Source organism: Gasterosteus aculeatus, chromosome 1, assembly GCF_964276395.1.
Source record: "Gasterosteus aculeatus chromosome 1, fGasAcu3.hap1.1, whole genome shotgun sequence".
Classification (NCBI taxonomy): Eukaryota; Metazoa; Chordata; class Actinopteri; order Perciformes; family Gasterosteidae; genus Gasterosteus; species Gasterosteus aculeatus.
The window spans coordinates 29,238,110-29,254,704 of NC_135688.1; the positions used below are offsets into that span (position 1 = coordinate 29,238,110).

The 16,595-nt window shown below is 44.4% G+C and overlaps 1 protein-coding gene across 4 annotated transcripts in view; it reads right to left on the reverse strand.

Annotated features, from left to right (window-relative positions):
- Positions 1–35: 35 nt before the first annotated feature.
- Positions 36–16,595, reverse strand: part of LOC120821536 (sodium-driven chloride bicarbonate exchanger) — a 37,471-nt gene continuing 20,911 nt past the window's right edge. For 2 of the 4 annotated variants that reach the window (XM_040180205.2, XM_040180301.2), the window contains 21 exons: positions 16,262–16,450; positions 14,249–14,337; positions 13,791–13,948; positions 13,544–13,631; positions 11,719–11,865; positions 11,173–11,273; positions 9,817–9,991; positions 8,472–8,605; positions 8,101–8,346; positions 7,263–7,368; positions 6,484–6,645; positions 5,412–5,525; positions 4,804–4,965; positions 4,447–4,698; positions 4,298–4,366; positions 4,040–4,213; positions 3,804–3,926; positions 3,635–3,699; positions 3,049–3,162; positions 2,376–2,413; positions 36–1,665 (listed from right to left, as the gene is read on the reverse strand). In XM_040180205.2, the coding sequence (XP_040036139.1) occupies positions 2,401–2,413; positions 3,049–3,162; positions 3,635–3,699; positions 3,804–3,926; positions 4,040–4,213; positions 4,298–4,366; positions 4,447–4,698; positions 4,804–4,965; positions 5,412–5,525; positions 6,484–6,645; positions 7,263–7,368; positions 8,101–8,346; positions 8,472–8,605; positions 9,817–9,991; positions 11,173–11,273; positions 11,719–11,865; positions 13,544–13,631; positions 13,791–13,948; positions 14,249–14,337; positions 16,262–16,450 (2,681 nt within the window). In that variant the 3' untranslated portion in view covers positions 36–1,665; positions 2,376–2,400. The remainder of the gene's footprint in view (positions 1,666–2,375; positions 2,414–3,048; positions 3,163–3,634; positions 3,700–3,803; positions 3,927–4,039; positions 4,214–4,297; positions 4,367–4,446; positions 4,699–4,803; positions 4,966–5,411; positions 5,526–6,483; positions 6,646–7,262; positions 7,369–8,100; positions 8,347–8,471; positions 8,606–9,816; positions 9,992–11,172; positions 11,274–11,718; positions 11,866–13,543; positions 13,632–13,790; positions 13,949–14,248; positions 14,338–16,261; positions 16,451–16,595) is intronic. The other 2 variants (XM_040180557.2, XM_078102311.1) reach the window with 1 other exon arrangement.

Here is a 16,595-nt window from a genome sequence, read left to right on the forward strand (position 1 = left end):
ACCCGTGGACGCGTATCAAAAAAGTACCACAGCAGTTGAGCGTCTCTTGTTTAACATCTTTATTTATGCTCTCACTCACCCACACTGTCGTTCTCAGAAACCAAATCAGAAAGTGTACAGCGATCACTACCAAATTTAAGGCAGAATTTTGCACAGAAGTGGTCAAAATATTTGATATTGATATAATTCGGACCACTTATTAGTTTCCCTACTCAACTAAGAACCATCACTTACAATGGGAAAAAGAACACCTACGACAAATAAAGCCTGACTTCATGTTAGTAATATATTAGTGACATTTCACATGAATAAAATATACTATGTATTGTACATTTTTAAGACTCTTTACCGTTTATTACATGTTGCCTTTCCCAGAAAAAGGTAGCCTATTATTGCATCTTTAGAAGTAACGATTGGTCCTGCAGCGAGACAGTCAAGTCGGTTCCCCCCCGTCATGCAGGTCTTTTTTTTTTTTTTTGAACAATTAACTTCAGATGCGAACACGATGAGGGTCAATTTGGACAGGAGATCACATGGCCATGGATGACACTTACTGACGACATGACAGATTGATGCAGAGTTTTCTGCGCGCTCACCACAGCTCAGCGCTGGCGAGCTGGGCGGCTTTTTTAAAAAAGGCAACGCCAAGTACTTTTCTATTCTGAAATTACAAGCTGGAATAGTTTTCCCAAAGAGATGAAGACGGCCAACAAAGGAACAGTTAGCATTAATATGCTAATTGGCGTGAGTTAGAGGAGAAGACGAAAATCTCTCCTGTGTGCGTATGCTAAATCTGAAGCTAAGCTAACTTTGCTCGGCTAGTTGGAGCTTTATAATTTGGCACACAAACAAGAGAGGGGTAATTGATCATCTCAACCAACAGAAAACGTGTATTTCACAGAATGTCAAACTATTCTTTGGGAGAATGCGTGAGTGGAGGAGAGACATCTTTGTTTGTAAAATAGCGTTAGAGACTCTGGAGCGATATGAGCTTTCACTGTCACAAAAACATTTAGATATACAGAATATAGAAAATGTATATTTAATACTTTCAAAAAATTACTACTAGATTTGCCATACAGCCAACTCCTTTGGGTACCAGTGTGATAGATTAGTATTGGCAAATGTCTACTTTATAGGTTATTGTGAGGTGTGTCGTAGTCAATAGCGGCATTAAATGATGCTGACGAATCCACATGTTTGCAGTTTGCTGTGGCAACACTCTGTTGTTGGAAAAATATAAAAACATACAAAATACAAATAAAGTAAATTTAAAAATTGTTTAAAATTTGTACTTAATTGGCCCATTGTTACAGACGTTACTGTATATGTTGTATTATTCTGGCTTCCCTCTGTTGCTAGCATCACCAAACACTGATATACATAGAAAAAAAGAACAAAACGGTGTCTCAGTTCCTTGTGTTAATACTGTTTCTAACAAATTCTTTGTTTTACACAACTTGCACACAGACTTACATGACAAGAACACAGTGTAGCACAGTACAAAGGTGGTTGAGTGTTGCGCGGTAAAGTTTTTTTTTTTGCCTTTTTTGATTTACTAATCGATAGCACAGTGGCACCGCCAGTACGTCTCATCACAAACTCGTCTCCCGGTCCAAGCTCTTGTCATGCCTCCGCCGCTTGTGGCGCTTTTCGCCACCACCACTGCACGGACAAATAGGTGAGAAAAAAATAAAACCAAGCCAAATGCTAAACAGAGAAACATTTAGTTTGGGTTCTTCACAACAGAAAGTGCAGATGCTTTGTCAACAGGCTGAAGGTTAATCAATCAATCCACATCACAAAGCATGCACATTGTTTTCTCTAGACCGTTCACCCCAAAATCAAAAATTGACCCTATTTATCTACTTGGATTGTTTTCGGTGGGAGTGCTGGTGATCTCGGCTGTAAAGGCGTCTGCCTTTTCTCCAGTATAATCACCATCATACAGCAATCATTGTGCACAGGGAGAACATAGTTCCTATAAAAGTGCTCACAACAAGGTCTGTGACTTCGTTAAATGACATCTGGAAGGACACACTGCTGTTGAGTTTTTTTAAATGGATTTTTTGTTGTTGCTCAGGTGAGAGGAAAATGTAGTTTTTTGGGGGAACTCTTCCTTTAAAAGCAGTTTGTCCTACAACACAATCTTGTCACATTGAAATATATAGAGCTGGTTATTTTACTACTCTTACAAGACGCAAAGGACATCATAAAGTTTGCCACTGTAACATGCAGACTGCGGCCATGCTGCGTTGTCATTCCACCAACAATCACTTGATTTGACTCCACCTATTTAGTAATCATGCAAACAGCAGTGGACAGAAGACACAGGACGAGAGTCTCCATGCCGGCAGCGACTGGGAACGACTTACCTTTGGGATATCAGCTTCTGGGAGGTTAGGAAGGGGAGCTATGGGTTGGAATGGAGTGAGAGAGGCAGGCGGGAGACACTATGTTAGTCTACTCGGTGGGACATCAGTGAGGGCAGGGCTGCTCTTAGATAAACCTTTGTCATTCAAACACACTAGCTTCTCAGTTTCCTGGAAAAATAAGGAGTAAATGTTCCATAACAGTTCAATAACAAACACCTGCCGCTGCGTGCTCTCACGCCCTGAGACACTGGTTCTCAACATTGTTTCAACCCCCTGTGAAGTAGGTAGCCCCTCCCCCAACTACTGTGATCAAGCTGTTCTTGATTGACAGGTGGCATGTTGAGTCAAACCATCCCAACATGGGGAGAATGTTTGGTTTTTTACGACAATGAAATTGAAAAGCCTACTGAATATACAATTCAATATATGAACTTACACTTATATTTCATTGAATATTTTTTAAACAAGGATCTTTAAATGGATGCTCACTTTAAATATACATTTTTTAAACTCACGTACCCACTCAACTGCTGTCACGTACCCCAAAGGGTACATGAACCCCCATTTGAGAACCACTGCATTAGGACACCATTTTGGCCTGATGTATACTGAAGATATTGAACAGAGATACTGAGCTGTAAAGTGTGCGAGTGGTGTGGATAAGGAAGTTAACCTTTTAGCGCTTGGTTCCTTCTTGGTGGTCTCGGCAGGGTTGACGTTCTTCCACACACTCCCGAAAGATCCCTTAGACATCTCATCAGTGATGTTTACCGTGGCCGGGTCACACCTTCAAAGTCAAAAGCAGCGGGACGACAATGATTATTCCACCTCGAATTGGGTTTTCTGCAAGGAAACATGCACTCTTGAGGAGGAAGGCTGATTACTCCAGGACGCGGTTGCATCAAACTTCCAGCTGTGGGATTCTTGATGCATGAACGTTTTGGGAAGAGAGCGTTAAATGAGAAGATGGATACCACTCACGTACCTTTTCTTAATTAGCTTAGCATAAAGACTGGAAACAGGTAAACAGCTAGTCTGACTATGCTTAAAGCGAACCACATATATTTAGCAGCTTCTTTAAAACTTAAAATGTTCAAAGAACAACTTGTGTGCTATCGGCCGTCTCTCTGTTGCCCCATTCTTAACCTTGATTAACTTAACCTAAATTGGAAGATGGATACCGAGTGGCATATTTCCCTGCTGACAAAATTGCTCTTGAAGGAAGGTTGGGCACCCGATTAAAGACCAGAATGACTTACTTGAAGGGTCCCTCAAGTGGCAGTTGTACAATTCCTTCTTCCTCTACAATAATGCTGTGATCCTCCTGGAGAAAAAGATAAAGGAGAAGATCGGAACCACTGCATGGACAGCAGCTTTGCCGCCGCAGTGGGGGGAAACTTTGAGTCATCAGGTGCTCCATTACTGCACCTCTTCTTCCGCATCCTCCAGTTTCTTCTTCTTCCACTCTGGCATCAGGTCGTCCAGCCAACTCAGTTCCCGCTTGGTGAAGATCAAGTCCAGCAGCTTCCGAATAAACACCAGGGCCAAGACCTGGAGCAGCACACACACACACACACACACACACACACACACACACACACACACAGACAGTTCTCGTACACGCGGTAAACACTCAAAGACGCGCGCAAACGCAACCCGGTTACCATCATGGGGAAGACGATGGCGGCCTTGGAGGTCTTGATGACCCAGAGCAGGACCAAGCAGCTGAGCTGGACGATGGTAAAGAGGTGCACCTTCCTCAGCGGGACGTGGCGAAGGTAGATGAAGTCTGGCTGATGTTTGGCCGGCATAGTGAACAGCCTCAGGCGGTCAAAGAACTATACGGATACAAAGAGAAAATATAAAATCTCTTCTGTATTAGGTCTTCTAATAAATACCAGCATGCGGGGTTCTGAGCTCACCTGGATGCCTCTGAGAGAAGAAGCCCCCATGTACAGAAAGACTCCGTACAGCACAGGCATGGGGATGAACTGGAGAAACACAGACACGTCAAATGAAAAAAGGCTTTAAATCACTGCGCGGGTGTGTACTTTAATGCTCGCGCCCCGACCTTAAGCACGGAGGTCATGAAGACGGAGCAGCCCATCAGGGTGAAGATCATCAAGCCGGTGAAGCGCTGCTCTCGGATGCCCAGGAACTTGGGCTGCTCGCCGGGGGCCGAGCACTCCGACTCCAGCTTCAGGCTGTTCACGTGGGAGATGGAGAGCACGGTGGCAGCCACGAACCACGGCAGGCCCATCACCGAGCACACGCCCAGCATCACCCCCACCACGAACAGGTCCAGGTGGTAGCCGCAGCCTTTCTGCAGGGGGCCGGATGAGCACAGCCGGGGTGAAGCGCGTTAGAACTGCGTTCGTTTTGGTCATTTTCGTGACGCGGCGATTCGAGACGAGGCTTTTTGAAACACCTTTAGCTTGTGCTCCTTCCTGTTGATGATGACGGCTGTGATCTGCTGGTCCATGAAGATGAGGATGGTGCAGAGCAGAGCAGGGAGGAGGGTGATGATGGTGGTCCACCAGGGGTTGGGCCCCACGGGGTTTATGAGCCAGCCGCGATCGTCTCTGGTCGGCTGGGGAGAGAGAAAATAAAAGTAGAAATGAGCTTTTGAGGTTTCCAAGAGACAGAATACTTCTTTAAGCTACAGGAAACACTAGTTGAGTAATTTGCGATTCATGAATCAAAGGATTGACAGAACTTATGTGCAGGACATAAGGAACGTAAAGTTTGAAACGATAAATAAGATGATTCTAGCTGAGAATTCCCCAACCATTCTGAAATGCTTTCTATCTGTCACTCAGGGAGGAATCATATATTCCATGAACAGATTCCCTGAAGAAATGAAGGAGAAGACTGCAAGTTGAAAAAGCTGAATATTCACGCTGCAAAAGGCTGGGGTAAGATTATAGCAGCAATATGCCACTGTTAAAACAACGCAAACATCTAAATCACATTCTCATTGTGCATTCTCTTTAGATTCCATGCATCAAACACACGGGGTCTCTCGTGTGGACTTACTTTGAACTTGTTGGGGACCTGCAGTTTAGGCGAGGGGATCCCCAAAGCGTAGTCAACAAGAACCATAGTGAGGATGGTGATGAAGACGGCAAAGTCACTAATGATGGCGCGCACCTGGAGGGAGACACACACACACTGGCTTCAGACAGAAGACAGAAGTCTGGCAGCTCAGACTCCTCCTCGGTATCAAACAGTATGTCTGAACTTTCAGGGCCAAGCAGGTCACACGACTATCGACTCGATTCGCTCCGCTTTCATCAACAGGTCTGTGTTTAGTTAACACCAATGTTACCGACCTTTTAATGTGATGTAAATATGTAATAACCAACTGAGCCAAACTCTACTTTTGTAATCTCTACATAGACTTATTATATTTATTATTTATATTATATATTTAGGAGCTTATTTATAGAGGAGCTGAGGCAACAGGCAGTTGACAACAACAGGACAAGTCCCACCTCTTATATACAAGCCTGAAAAGTCCCCGCTGAAGGATACACCGAGCATCCATTAAAGTGAAATATTCCTCAATTAATCCAAATTTACTGGCAATCTAATTGTTGCACATTCATCAACCACACGGTGGCGCTGGTATTATTGCTGGCATAGAGAATAGAGCGGCCACACAGGCTGAAGGCTTTCTGCTCCGCCGTGAAACGTCCAATAGATGGCAGCATGAACTTAAATGGCACAAGAAAGAAGTCGAGCCGCGAGAACCGTTACAAAAAGAGACGTAAATGAGACTGTGAAACCACGTCAAACGGGAAGCCTAAAAGAGGGAACGTCTAAAGTGATCAAGCAGGGATTCAAGCAAGCAAATGGCCATATCATTGAACCACACTGAATCTAAAAGAAATGTGTTGTTCAGAGTTATTGCGCCGAGAAGGAACTTATAAACAACGCGTGCCTCGGCACAGAGATGTCAGCGTCCATCATTTTGGTGTTTTTTGCAGACCGTGGTTTTGTTTTGCATTTCTTTGCAGGCCTCTTTCTTTGATTGTTTCGTGTTTCCTTGTGGTCATTTTGTGGGTCTCTGCTGTTATTTTCTCGCCTGTTTGGACGAGGCACGTACCTTCGTGGGGAAGTAGCGGCTCGTCTTGAACTCCTTGAGGAAGGCGGACATGAAGACGGTGGAGAAGAAGAGGACGACGCACCAGAAGAGGACGTCGGGGACGTAAGGGCCGTGGGGGCCGCAGGCGCTGCCCTCGAACTCTCCGTGAAAGCTCTCGCACTCCTACTGGCACCACAGGACACGGTGATGATGAAGATGAAGAGGGTGATAATAATGATCACGTTGGGGATATTAAAAGTGATAAGAATGTGAGTGGTAAAAATGGCAATGATGAATGTCGCTGTCAGTGGTCTGAACCATCTGGTACGTTCATTAGTCGTGATTTAATCAGCGCTGTATGCTTTGAATAATCATATGGTGTGATTGATCTCTTTCCGCGCGATCCCCGTGGCCCCCCGTGCCTTCCTATTGGTCTACGTTATCTCTGTCTGGCTTCCAGAGAATCCGCTCTTCACACTTATTCTCCATGCTCGTTCCGCATGGCTAAATCCTGTGAAATCCTGCCCACGCGTTGTTAATCCCTGACTAGACTTACGTTGCTTCCTGATGATGCAAAGTGTGGGAGCCGCCACAAGCTGCCAGAGACGGCGAGAAATATCCCCAACTGTTTTTGATTGAGTGTTAATGAAGGCCGGGCTTAGCATTAGCATCGAGAACGTCTTTGGATAACACGGACATGATTAGAGGTCTACTTGAACACAAGGTCATGTAGCCTCTCGAGGCCTTAGACGACCTCACGCAGAGCTCTTCTCCCTTTTCAAATGTCACGGGTGCCTTACCTTGACCTCCAGCATGGTCCAGTTGACCTGGGAAGCTGTGATGTTCTTCTCGTCCCAGAAGAGCAGGGTCTCATTGCTGGGGTTCATGGGCTCCACACACGCACACCTATGAAAGGATATTCTTTTGTTAGTTTTCTTAAATACCCACAATAGGAACACAATGAATATGGCCTTAGTATTTGTCTTTTTCAATGTTCGATATGTCTTCTCGGGTTTATGGAGCTTTTCCAACGTTCTGACATTTCAGTGGTCAAATCAAATGGCACTCCCACGCCGCGTTACACACCACTTTATCAACATGTACGATTGCGTTAGCATCCACTGCTGCCCACTGCCCCCGGAGAGATGGCCACAGAAGGAGCTCTTGGCCTGACAGAACCACTCGCCAGATTATGTGGATAATGCGTGATGCTGCTGACACACACTCAACATTGGATTATTCACCATAAAGCCCATTTCAGAAAAAACAACAACAACTGGACAGCGCATGTACTGTAACGCGGCACAATCTGTTGTTTGATGATGCACACGTGTGTGTGTGTGTGTGTGTGTGTGTGTGTGTGTGCTTCACGGGTCAAAGCAGATATCAAAAGCAACAATTAGCATTTTATCCTCTTATTTTACTAGAATCCGACCCGGTGACCCCGGCGACAAGCATAAAGAATAACCATATAGAAATAGCCAATCTTCTTCAGAAATGGGCGCAGGTCATTCATTTATTCCGCCTCAAGTCAAAACTGTCTAAATCACTTCAAAACTGTAGATAATGAGTGCTAGTAATTGATTTCACAGCCCAGAAACCTTAATAAACAACAAACAAACAGAAAGGAGCACTCACGAGTACTGCGTGAGCTTCTGAAGGTCGTTGTTCTTATTGATCGGGTAGTGCACCCCCAGGTGGATCAGCTTCTCCAGGGCCTCATAGATGAAGATGATGCAGATCAGCGAGGCGAAAGCTTCCTCGGTGAAGCGAGTGATGTAACAGACAAGTGAGCTGGCGTCCGTCGCCACCAGCAGCAGACACAAGAAGGCCGTCCACAGGCCGATACAGGCCCTCAGGGAGAGGTAGGAGAGGCCATACTCCCTGGGAGGGACGGGACACGCACAGGAGATACTTACGGCACCGCCGCTCAAGCAAAAAGCCCACACGTTCCACACTGGGATACTCAATTTGTACTGGAATGAATAGAGAACAAGAAGACAACCTACTTGCAGAACTTAAAGAGGATTTTCTCAAAGACGAGGACAGGCCCGGTGCTGCCCAGGATGGTGAGGGGCTGACCGGCAAAAATAGAGTAGGCTATTCCGGTCATCGACGCCCCGAACAGTGACTCAATCGCACTCTGGGAACACAGGGAGAGAAGAGCTCTGGTTGGGCAACAATGTCACTTCTCTCAGTTACACAGTCGCCGTGGGGCGCTGAGCCGTTTGCGAACGTGCTCACAATGACGATGCACTCCCGCTGACGTTTGACTTCGGGCATTTGTTTCAGAATTAAGAAAAGATCATTCCAAATAAAATGTTTATTGCAATAATCTAACAACCCAAACCAGGAACATAACCTTGCTCACAGCTATGATGTGTGGTAAGAGTTTGACCTCATTTGGTAAAGCAACTTGTTTGTCTGCCAGCTAATTAGCTATAAACAAATTGGTAATTATTATAATGTATTATGCTTTTTTAATATACCCTGATCTATTTTCACCCAATCGATCAACTCCAAACAGCAAAACGGTTCATTCCTTGCTTGAACAAATATTAAAACTTTGTTTAAAAAGCATTTCTTTAGGAACGTAAAGGATGATTAAACTGGTGATGCTGAGCAAAGCAATCTCAATTCTGATCAAAAATGTAATTATGATTATATAATGGCACGATGCGGAATCCTTTAACAAACACCATTTCCCATAAGCACTAGACAATGGTGGTGTGAGATTACCACACAAAAGCTGGAGAAACGACCTTGGAAGAGTGTTGGTGAGCTTTTTGGCTTATTGAACGGCTGACGGGTCGGCATTACATTTGCAGGTATTTGCAAAATATTGGATTTACCAAAATACTAAACAAAACCAAATGTGGCAATCCATCCAGCAGTTTGTAGACATTTCGCTCAAAACAAACAAAAGAATGAACCTCATGCTGGCGCTGAATCGGGTCAGGGATCACCATTGCTATATTAGGATTCTTCCTCTGGGTACCATCGATGTCTGTGTGAAATGTACTGGCAATCCATCAGATATTTCAGTCTCGACCAAAGTAGTGAAACTGCCAAAAAAAATGACCGACATCCCTTAAGCCTTGACTGCTAACAGCGCAAGCTCATCGTACCATATCAGCTGCTGATGAAAGAGCGGTTTATGGAGCTTAGTGCGGCAAGATCAGAAATTCAAGGGAGGGCGTTGGTTTGGTCTCAAACTGCCTTTGAGCTTTTGACTTCAATGACCGTACAGTGACGGAGTGACGGAGCTCACAGCTTGTTTCAGGAAAGAAAAATACGATGGGTTACAGACGTGACTGTTCACGTCTCGGGAGCAGTAAAGATGTCGCCTCTTACCACACGTCCTTCCGTGGCCTCGCCCAGGAGTCCTCCAAAGGTGATGACCGGCGACATGCAGGCGCAGTAGAGGAAGAGGAACGAGGCCAGACACTGCAGGCTGATGGCGTCTGTGAAGTCGGACAAGTAGTGGGGGGCCTTTCGCTTGATGTCCATGAAGAAGCCCCCGAAGAACCTGAAGAGGGGATTTCATTAAACAGTGGTTTGCACAATGTATGCACACATGTGAATGAAAGCGTAAGAGGCCAGTGTATCAATATCTTTATATGTTTTTTGTTGTTTTACTAAGTGTGTGAGCATTTGTGTGCCGACTCATGCTTCTATTTTGAGGGACCTCAGGCAGAGCGAGCAGGCTCTTCTGCTGCAGCGTGCCGGGGCCGCGCTGAGCCAGCTGGAGACGGTTGCTATGGAAACAGCTGATGGGACGTGGTGCTTATTTCGGTCTGAGGCACCGATGCCGTGCCACCGGAGAGGTGGTGGTGTTGGTGGAGGTTGATAACTGGGACAGAGCTTCTGGCCAAACTTAGCTGGGATAAGAGCCTTGCAGCACCACAAAATCCCAAATCCCCTGCTTGTCACTCGGGGATTTCTCCTTCTTTCTCATCTTTGATCCCTTCTGTAAATATTAATGTTTGCCTCTTCAAATTGTCAATCAGATCATGTTTGAACTGAAAATCTTGATGTTTAGACTTTTTCTCAAGGATTTATAAACTGAAATGATTACATTTTTTACTAAATAACTAACGCTCGGCTGTGGGCCGCACACTTTTGTCTGCATGAGTCAATAAAAAATATACAAAAAACTCCTCCACACCTCAAGTACAATTGTCAACAAACAGTGTGAGAACCTTTCTTGTTACCAATCGTGTGATAAAGTAAAACCTGAATTTGTTAATTAAAAATGTTCGAATTGAAGGTTTAATAAAATTAATTGGCCGGTTATTAACATTGGTGACATAGTTATTATAAGAAGGAGAGCAGTGGTGGATTAATTCAATGGTAAATGCAGCGCACTTTTATTGCGTTTTTCTAGTTTTCCGACCAATCAAAGCACTTTAACACTACACGTCTTCATTAACACATTCACACTAATTCATATTCTGATGACAGGATGCCATTTGGGGTCATTACATTTTTTCCAATCCTTGCTTTTCTTTTACATTTTGGACAATTTAACCTCAGTGGGCCAGGAAACGGTTATTTAAATGGAATCATGAGAGACATTTTAAGGAGAAATGTTTCTTTGGTTTATGGGGCAAACAACTCATAAGTCGAGCTTCCATCCAAACATATTTTTTTGGGGAGGTCGGAAGCTGCACGGGCACACATCACGCCGGGTGTCCGTCCGACACTCACCTCCCGGTGCGCTGCAGCTCCGGGCCGCCGTGCCCGCCGTGTTCCTCCGACTCTCCGAGATCTGTCACTCCGTTGGGGACGGGGGGGACCTTCCGCTTCTCCTGTGTCGTTAAGATTACTGTCAGTAAACATCAACATCACCACGACAGCAACTCGCCGACACCAGAAGTTACACGAGGCGTACGGGTACCGGGTGTAAAAGCCCTCTGAGGGACATTTGTGATTCGGAATGCTGGACCGCAGGAAGATAAATTGTGTGGATGGCGGATTTTAAAAGTAGACCGAATTAACAAATGGAGGAAAAATAAGAGAATGTTTGGGAGAGGATTGAGAGCAGAGCCCAGGGGAGCGGCATCAAAGCACATAGTACGACGCGGGCGAGATTAGAGGAGAGCGCAGATGCTTCGGTATTTCTCAGCAGGCAGTGCGACGCACAGGGGGGCGGGAAGCAACGCTGATGCAGATGGTCAAAGTTGAGCCGTTACATCGGAGAGGATGGAGAAAAAGAATGGTGTAACTTTTTTGTTCGTCGCGTATGTGGTTTACCTGAGACGGCACGTTTTTGGGAGGCTCTATTCTGATGGAGGGGTCCCACTCTCCGGGGGGCAACACTGTCACCTGGTCCAGAAACTCATCGATGCCGGCCACCAGGTCGTTCCTGTCTTTGGCCTTGTAGGCAACGTCATGGAAAATCTGCGGCGCAAAACAAGGGAATAATATACTTTTTTGATCCGCTCTTCGTAAGGGAGCTCGAGGGAGCCCAGCGAGGGAAAAAATTTATTGCGGTGATCCACATTCTAATTCTGCTCTGAGTGTGATCTAAAAAAAAATCATCAAATGACAGAATAATTGTTTAGTGTTTGTTGTTGCGATACTCATTTTGGCCACAAGGAGCACCATTAGGTGCATCGCTACGGTAAGTTGCAGTATACAACTTGTTAACACACAAAATAAGATTGTGATCAGAGTGAATGGAGAAAATAAAAACCACCTGGAAGCATCGATGAATGTCATGGTGTTGTGGCTGAAATTAGTATGACAACAAGCAACACTAACATTTAAAATAAGTCTTTCATCTTTTTTGCCGAAAAGAAAATCTGTGGAAGCTTAGAAAGATTATTCCGTCACATGAGAGAAGGAGAAGAAACATTTTAATTAGAAAACGCAGGTGACCAATTTTTTCTCAGGATTTTAATGGATTGAGAGAAGTGCATACCAGTGCCAAACAATGTTTATCTAGCTATGGATTACTAATATGTCCATAGATAACAGTAACAGAATAATGAAATAACTTATTCATCACTCTGATTTCCCCATTGTTATTGAATAAAAACAATTGAAAAAACCCAAATACAAATCATGGGTGCAATTCCCATTTATGATGACTGATGACAGTCAGACTATTTCTATTTTCATGCATCCCAGAGGAATGCTGCCAACAGAAAAACAACATCTGGCTCTGATGATGTCAGTAACATCAGCCCGTAGCTGCACTGTGGGAAATCCTGTCACTATTTCCATGCCTGCTGGTCCCGAAAGGCTTCTGTAGCTTTTAACGGAGGTCAAAGGTCGGGTCAGTTAGAGAAAAGTACAGTTGGTAGGTGAATCTTTGATTGATGGGAGGGTTTATCTGCTCCATTATAGACATTTAACCATAACAAATCCATATAGGTAATATATGTACTTTTTTTCTTATGAATCTTTTTAAATATGATATGAATATGTGCTAAATGTGAAATAAGATATTTTTTAGTACAGAATAATAAAAGTATATCAATTTCATTTGACAATTTGATATTAACCTGGTCAAAATGTGGGCAGATGGATAAGTTGCATTTCAAAAGTCAGTCTGCACTCTGAGGGTTATGAAGCAGTGTCCCGTAACACACGGGCAACGTACTAAATTTATACTATAACAGTCGTATCAGCTGTTTCAATAAACTTAATTTTTTTTTACATATTGTCACACAGGAGGAAGTCGTCACCATTTGTCTCATCTGAAGTTAGAGAATTTAGATTCTGAATTATATTCTGTTACCAGCAGCCGCACCTGAAAGAGTGCACAAGGTTAGGGAATCTGTAAGAGAACCCTGGTTATGCTATTTATTAATCACAACATTTTGGCAGAGCTCCAGGTACTACAGCTTTCAATTAGATGAGCTTTTATAATTTCTTGAGAATTAGATTTCCTCAGTTTTGAGCATTCAAGTCTTAATTAGGAAAAGAAGTCCTCGTTTTATTTTTATCTTCCTCGCATTTACACATATCTGCTTCTTGTAAATAGAAAGTTGGATAGCTGCATACTTCTTCCAGCCCTTCCAGCACCAACATACAGCTGGAATTGGAAGTTTAATAACGTTCTAGGCCTCACCTCATCCGTCATCAAGGTAGCAATAGACCGGCCAATTTCATGATACTGTGGACCTTTTCCCATCGGGCCGAGCAGGATGAAAAGAAACCTGTGTTGCACAAAGGAAAGCAAGTTTGAGTAAAAGTCAAATCCATTTCTAATGAAGCATTGAGGGGATTATCGGCTTATCCATCCGGGCTTGAAACAGTTGACAGAGAGAAAGTGAGGCAGAGGCGTGCAGGGGGCTTTTCAGCAGTTGGTCTATGACCTGGTGGTGATGGGAACCTCAGCCAGGCCGTTGAGCAGCACAGCAGGAGACAGGCGGACGAAGGCCACCACGGGGCGTTCCAGGAATTCCAGCTCCCCAACCAGGACGTTAGACGCCTCAGCGCCGGGAGGGATCTTCTTCATGAAGTGCAGGTCAATCTGTGACACAGAAGCAAACCAAAATGGCCCAAAAGATTCATGTTGTGCTGTTATGCCAATAGAAGGTAGTGAAACGGGACATCACTGAAAATCTTCTCTTTCCAAAACCCGGGCTGAATCTGAAGATCCACACAACTAAAGAATAAAAAATTTTCTCCTGGTGTTCGAGTTGGTTTCCCATTGCATGGTGAATATTTCCCACGTAACCCGACCACGTTTAAACACACAGCACTAGTTGTGAGTCCAGCGATCAGTGGCCGTGGATAAACAACGGGACCAGCGGTGGGTCTGGTCGCTCACCTTGCTGAAGTCCACGGCGCTGTTTTCTCGGCTGACGTCCTGTTTTCCCTCATTGTTAGACGGCTGAGACTGAGGCGAGACCGTTTGACCTGTCGGGCATAGCAGGAAGCCAACATCATGTCAACTTTCACGGAGGTTCGGCCTATCACAACACTACTCTCCCACACAAAGACAAAGGTCTCCAGTGAATGACTAGAGGGTACAGTTTCGTTCTCTGAAAAATACGATACAACAGTGGACCCTTTTGTTGTAGAGGCTGTGCCTTTATTGGTAAAAAAGGTTCAGCCCTAGTGACAAAAGATATTATTGTAACTTGTTTCAGAGTGTACCTGGTGAGTTGGAATCATATTAATCCGAGGGATGCTAAGTGGTGCAGTGGACATAGAGAGAACTTACGCTCTAATTCCCCAAATAGATTTAAGTAAGTTAAATGAGGCACAATCTTTAGCTTATTAAGTGCATCAACAAATATGTTTTTTGTTTTAGTTTTGCTGAAACAAAGTCAAAGATTGATCCTTTTTGAAATGCAAATCTCAAGCAGTTTGTGGTGTGAATGCAGCTGTACGAGCAAATCACAGCACAAAGAAATAAAAAAATGAGGCTCGCTCAAAATGTCCCACGGAGTGATTTTACTTAAACGGTTAGGGAAATATTCTTAAGATGCTCTCTTGCAGACAGTTAGATGAGAAGATTGACACCAACACCGAATGTGTCAGTTCAATGGGGCGACAGTAAAGCTAGCAGCAGTTTGGCTTAGCTTAGCTTAGCATAGCTAACTGGAAACAGCTAACAGCTTTGAAACCAAATCTGGTAACAAATGGTGACAGCATCTCCAAAGCTCACCATTGGTGAGAGCCAGACTAGCCGCTTCCCCGTTTCCAGTTAATTAAAGCTAACTTGTGCTGCTGGCTGTCGCTTTGTAGTTAGCATTAGGACACAAAAGCGATATCAATCTTCTTGTCTCGTACAAAATGTCAAAATATTTCTTTGAGGAAATTATTTGGCAAATTCGTGTAGTAACATTCTGAGAGTTAAATGAGAAAATCGATACCACTTGCAAAGTGAAGCCGGAGCCAGTAGCTGGTTAACGTTAGCTTAGCATAGCATAAAGACTAGAACATAACCCTGATCGGCAAATCCCAAATTGTTACTTTTTACACTTACCTTAATATACAAATCAAACAAACTAGGCTATAAGTGTTATACGTTAATGTTATAGTATAAGTGTTATTTTATCACCCACGGACAAAGCCTGCACCTTTTTTTCCAGTTGTCATGCTATGCTAAGCTAAACTAATCAGCTTCATCTTTACCTCAAAGACAGAAGGGTGGTTTAACTAAATCTGTGCAGGGAAGTGAATAAAGTTTTATTTGTTTAGTGTTATTTCTTTGAATAACAATCCTGAAGGTGACAAAATAAGTATTATATTTTGTGTTATGCCGTTAATATAAATGTAAAGCAGTTGGATACAGCTGTTCGGAATTAGTCACTGTTATGGGCGAGAAACATGGGACAGTAGCCTTGCGCCACTGCCTGAAGGACACTAAGGCGTTTGGCGCTGGCAACGCCAAAGGGCGGGTCGGGCGGGGGGGGGGGGGGGGCCATGTGGCCGCGGCCGGCAGAGAAGCTCAAATGTGATGGAGTGATGGGAAGACGCAATGCGCAAAAAACACACCGCGGCTGTGCCACGCCAGAAAAGGCCCCTCTGGGTGGAGGAAGACTGTTCTCGGGGAGGTTTTACCGTTTGCTAAAAAAGGACGTTTACTGTTTGAGTGAATGACACACGTGCACACGCGCATGCGATACCCAGCAGACGACCACAAACACAGACACAGAGAAACACAAACGAGAAAGGAGAAAATGAGACGTCAAACAGCAGTAAAACATTAAGTCACAGGTGGACAGACTTTGAAAAAATGCATGCAAAGGATTACAACATTACACACATAAGCCAACTCTATATAGAATCACAACGTCGACATTTATGGTGATGGTTTGGCCCATTTGCTCACCATTCTTGTCCATGGAATGGGGCTCGGATTGCTTCTTGCCAATGTCGGCGAAGGAGCGTACGATGGGAATGCGGTTGGCCAGTTTCTTGTGGTTTTGGTGGTGGTGCTGTTTCAGCAGCGCCTCTCGGATCCTCTTCCTGGCATCCTGACCCACAGGGCCCGACAACTCGTGCTGATCCAAAACCATGTCTGAGGGGTAAAGACACAAGGTGAAACACACAAAAATAGGCTGCCACGCTGACCCGGCCTCTGCCCTGCTGCAGAGCATTGATACGGAAACTTTTTATATTTATTAAAAGTAAGAAGCAGGGCCGGTTTGTTTGTATAGCACCGT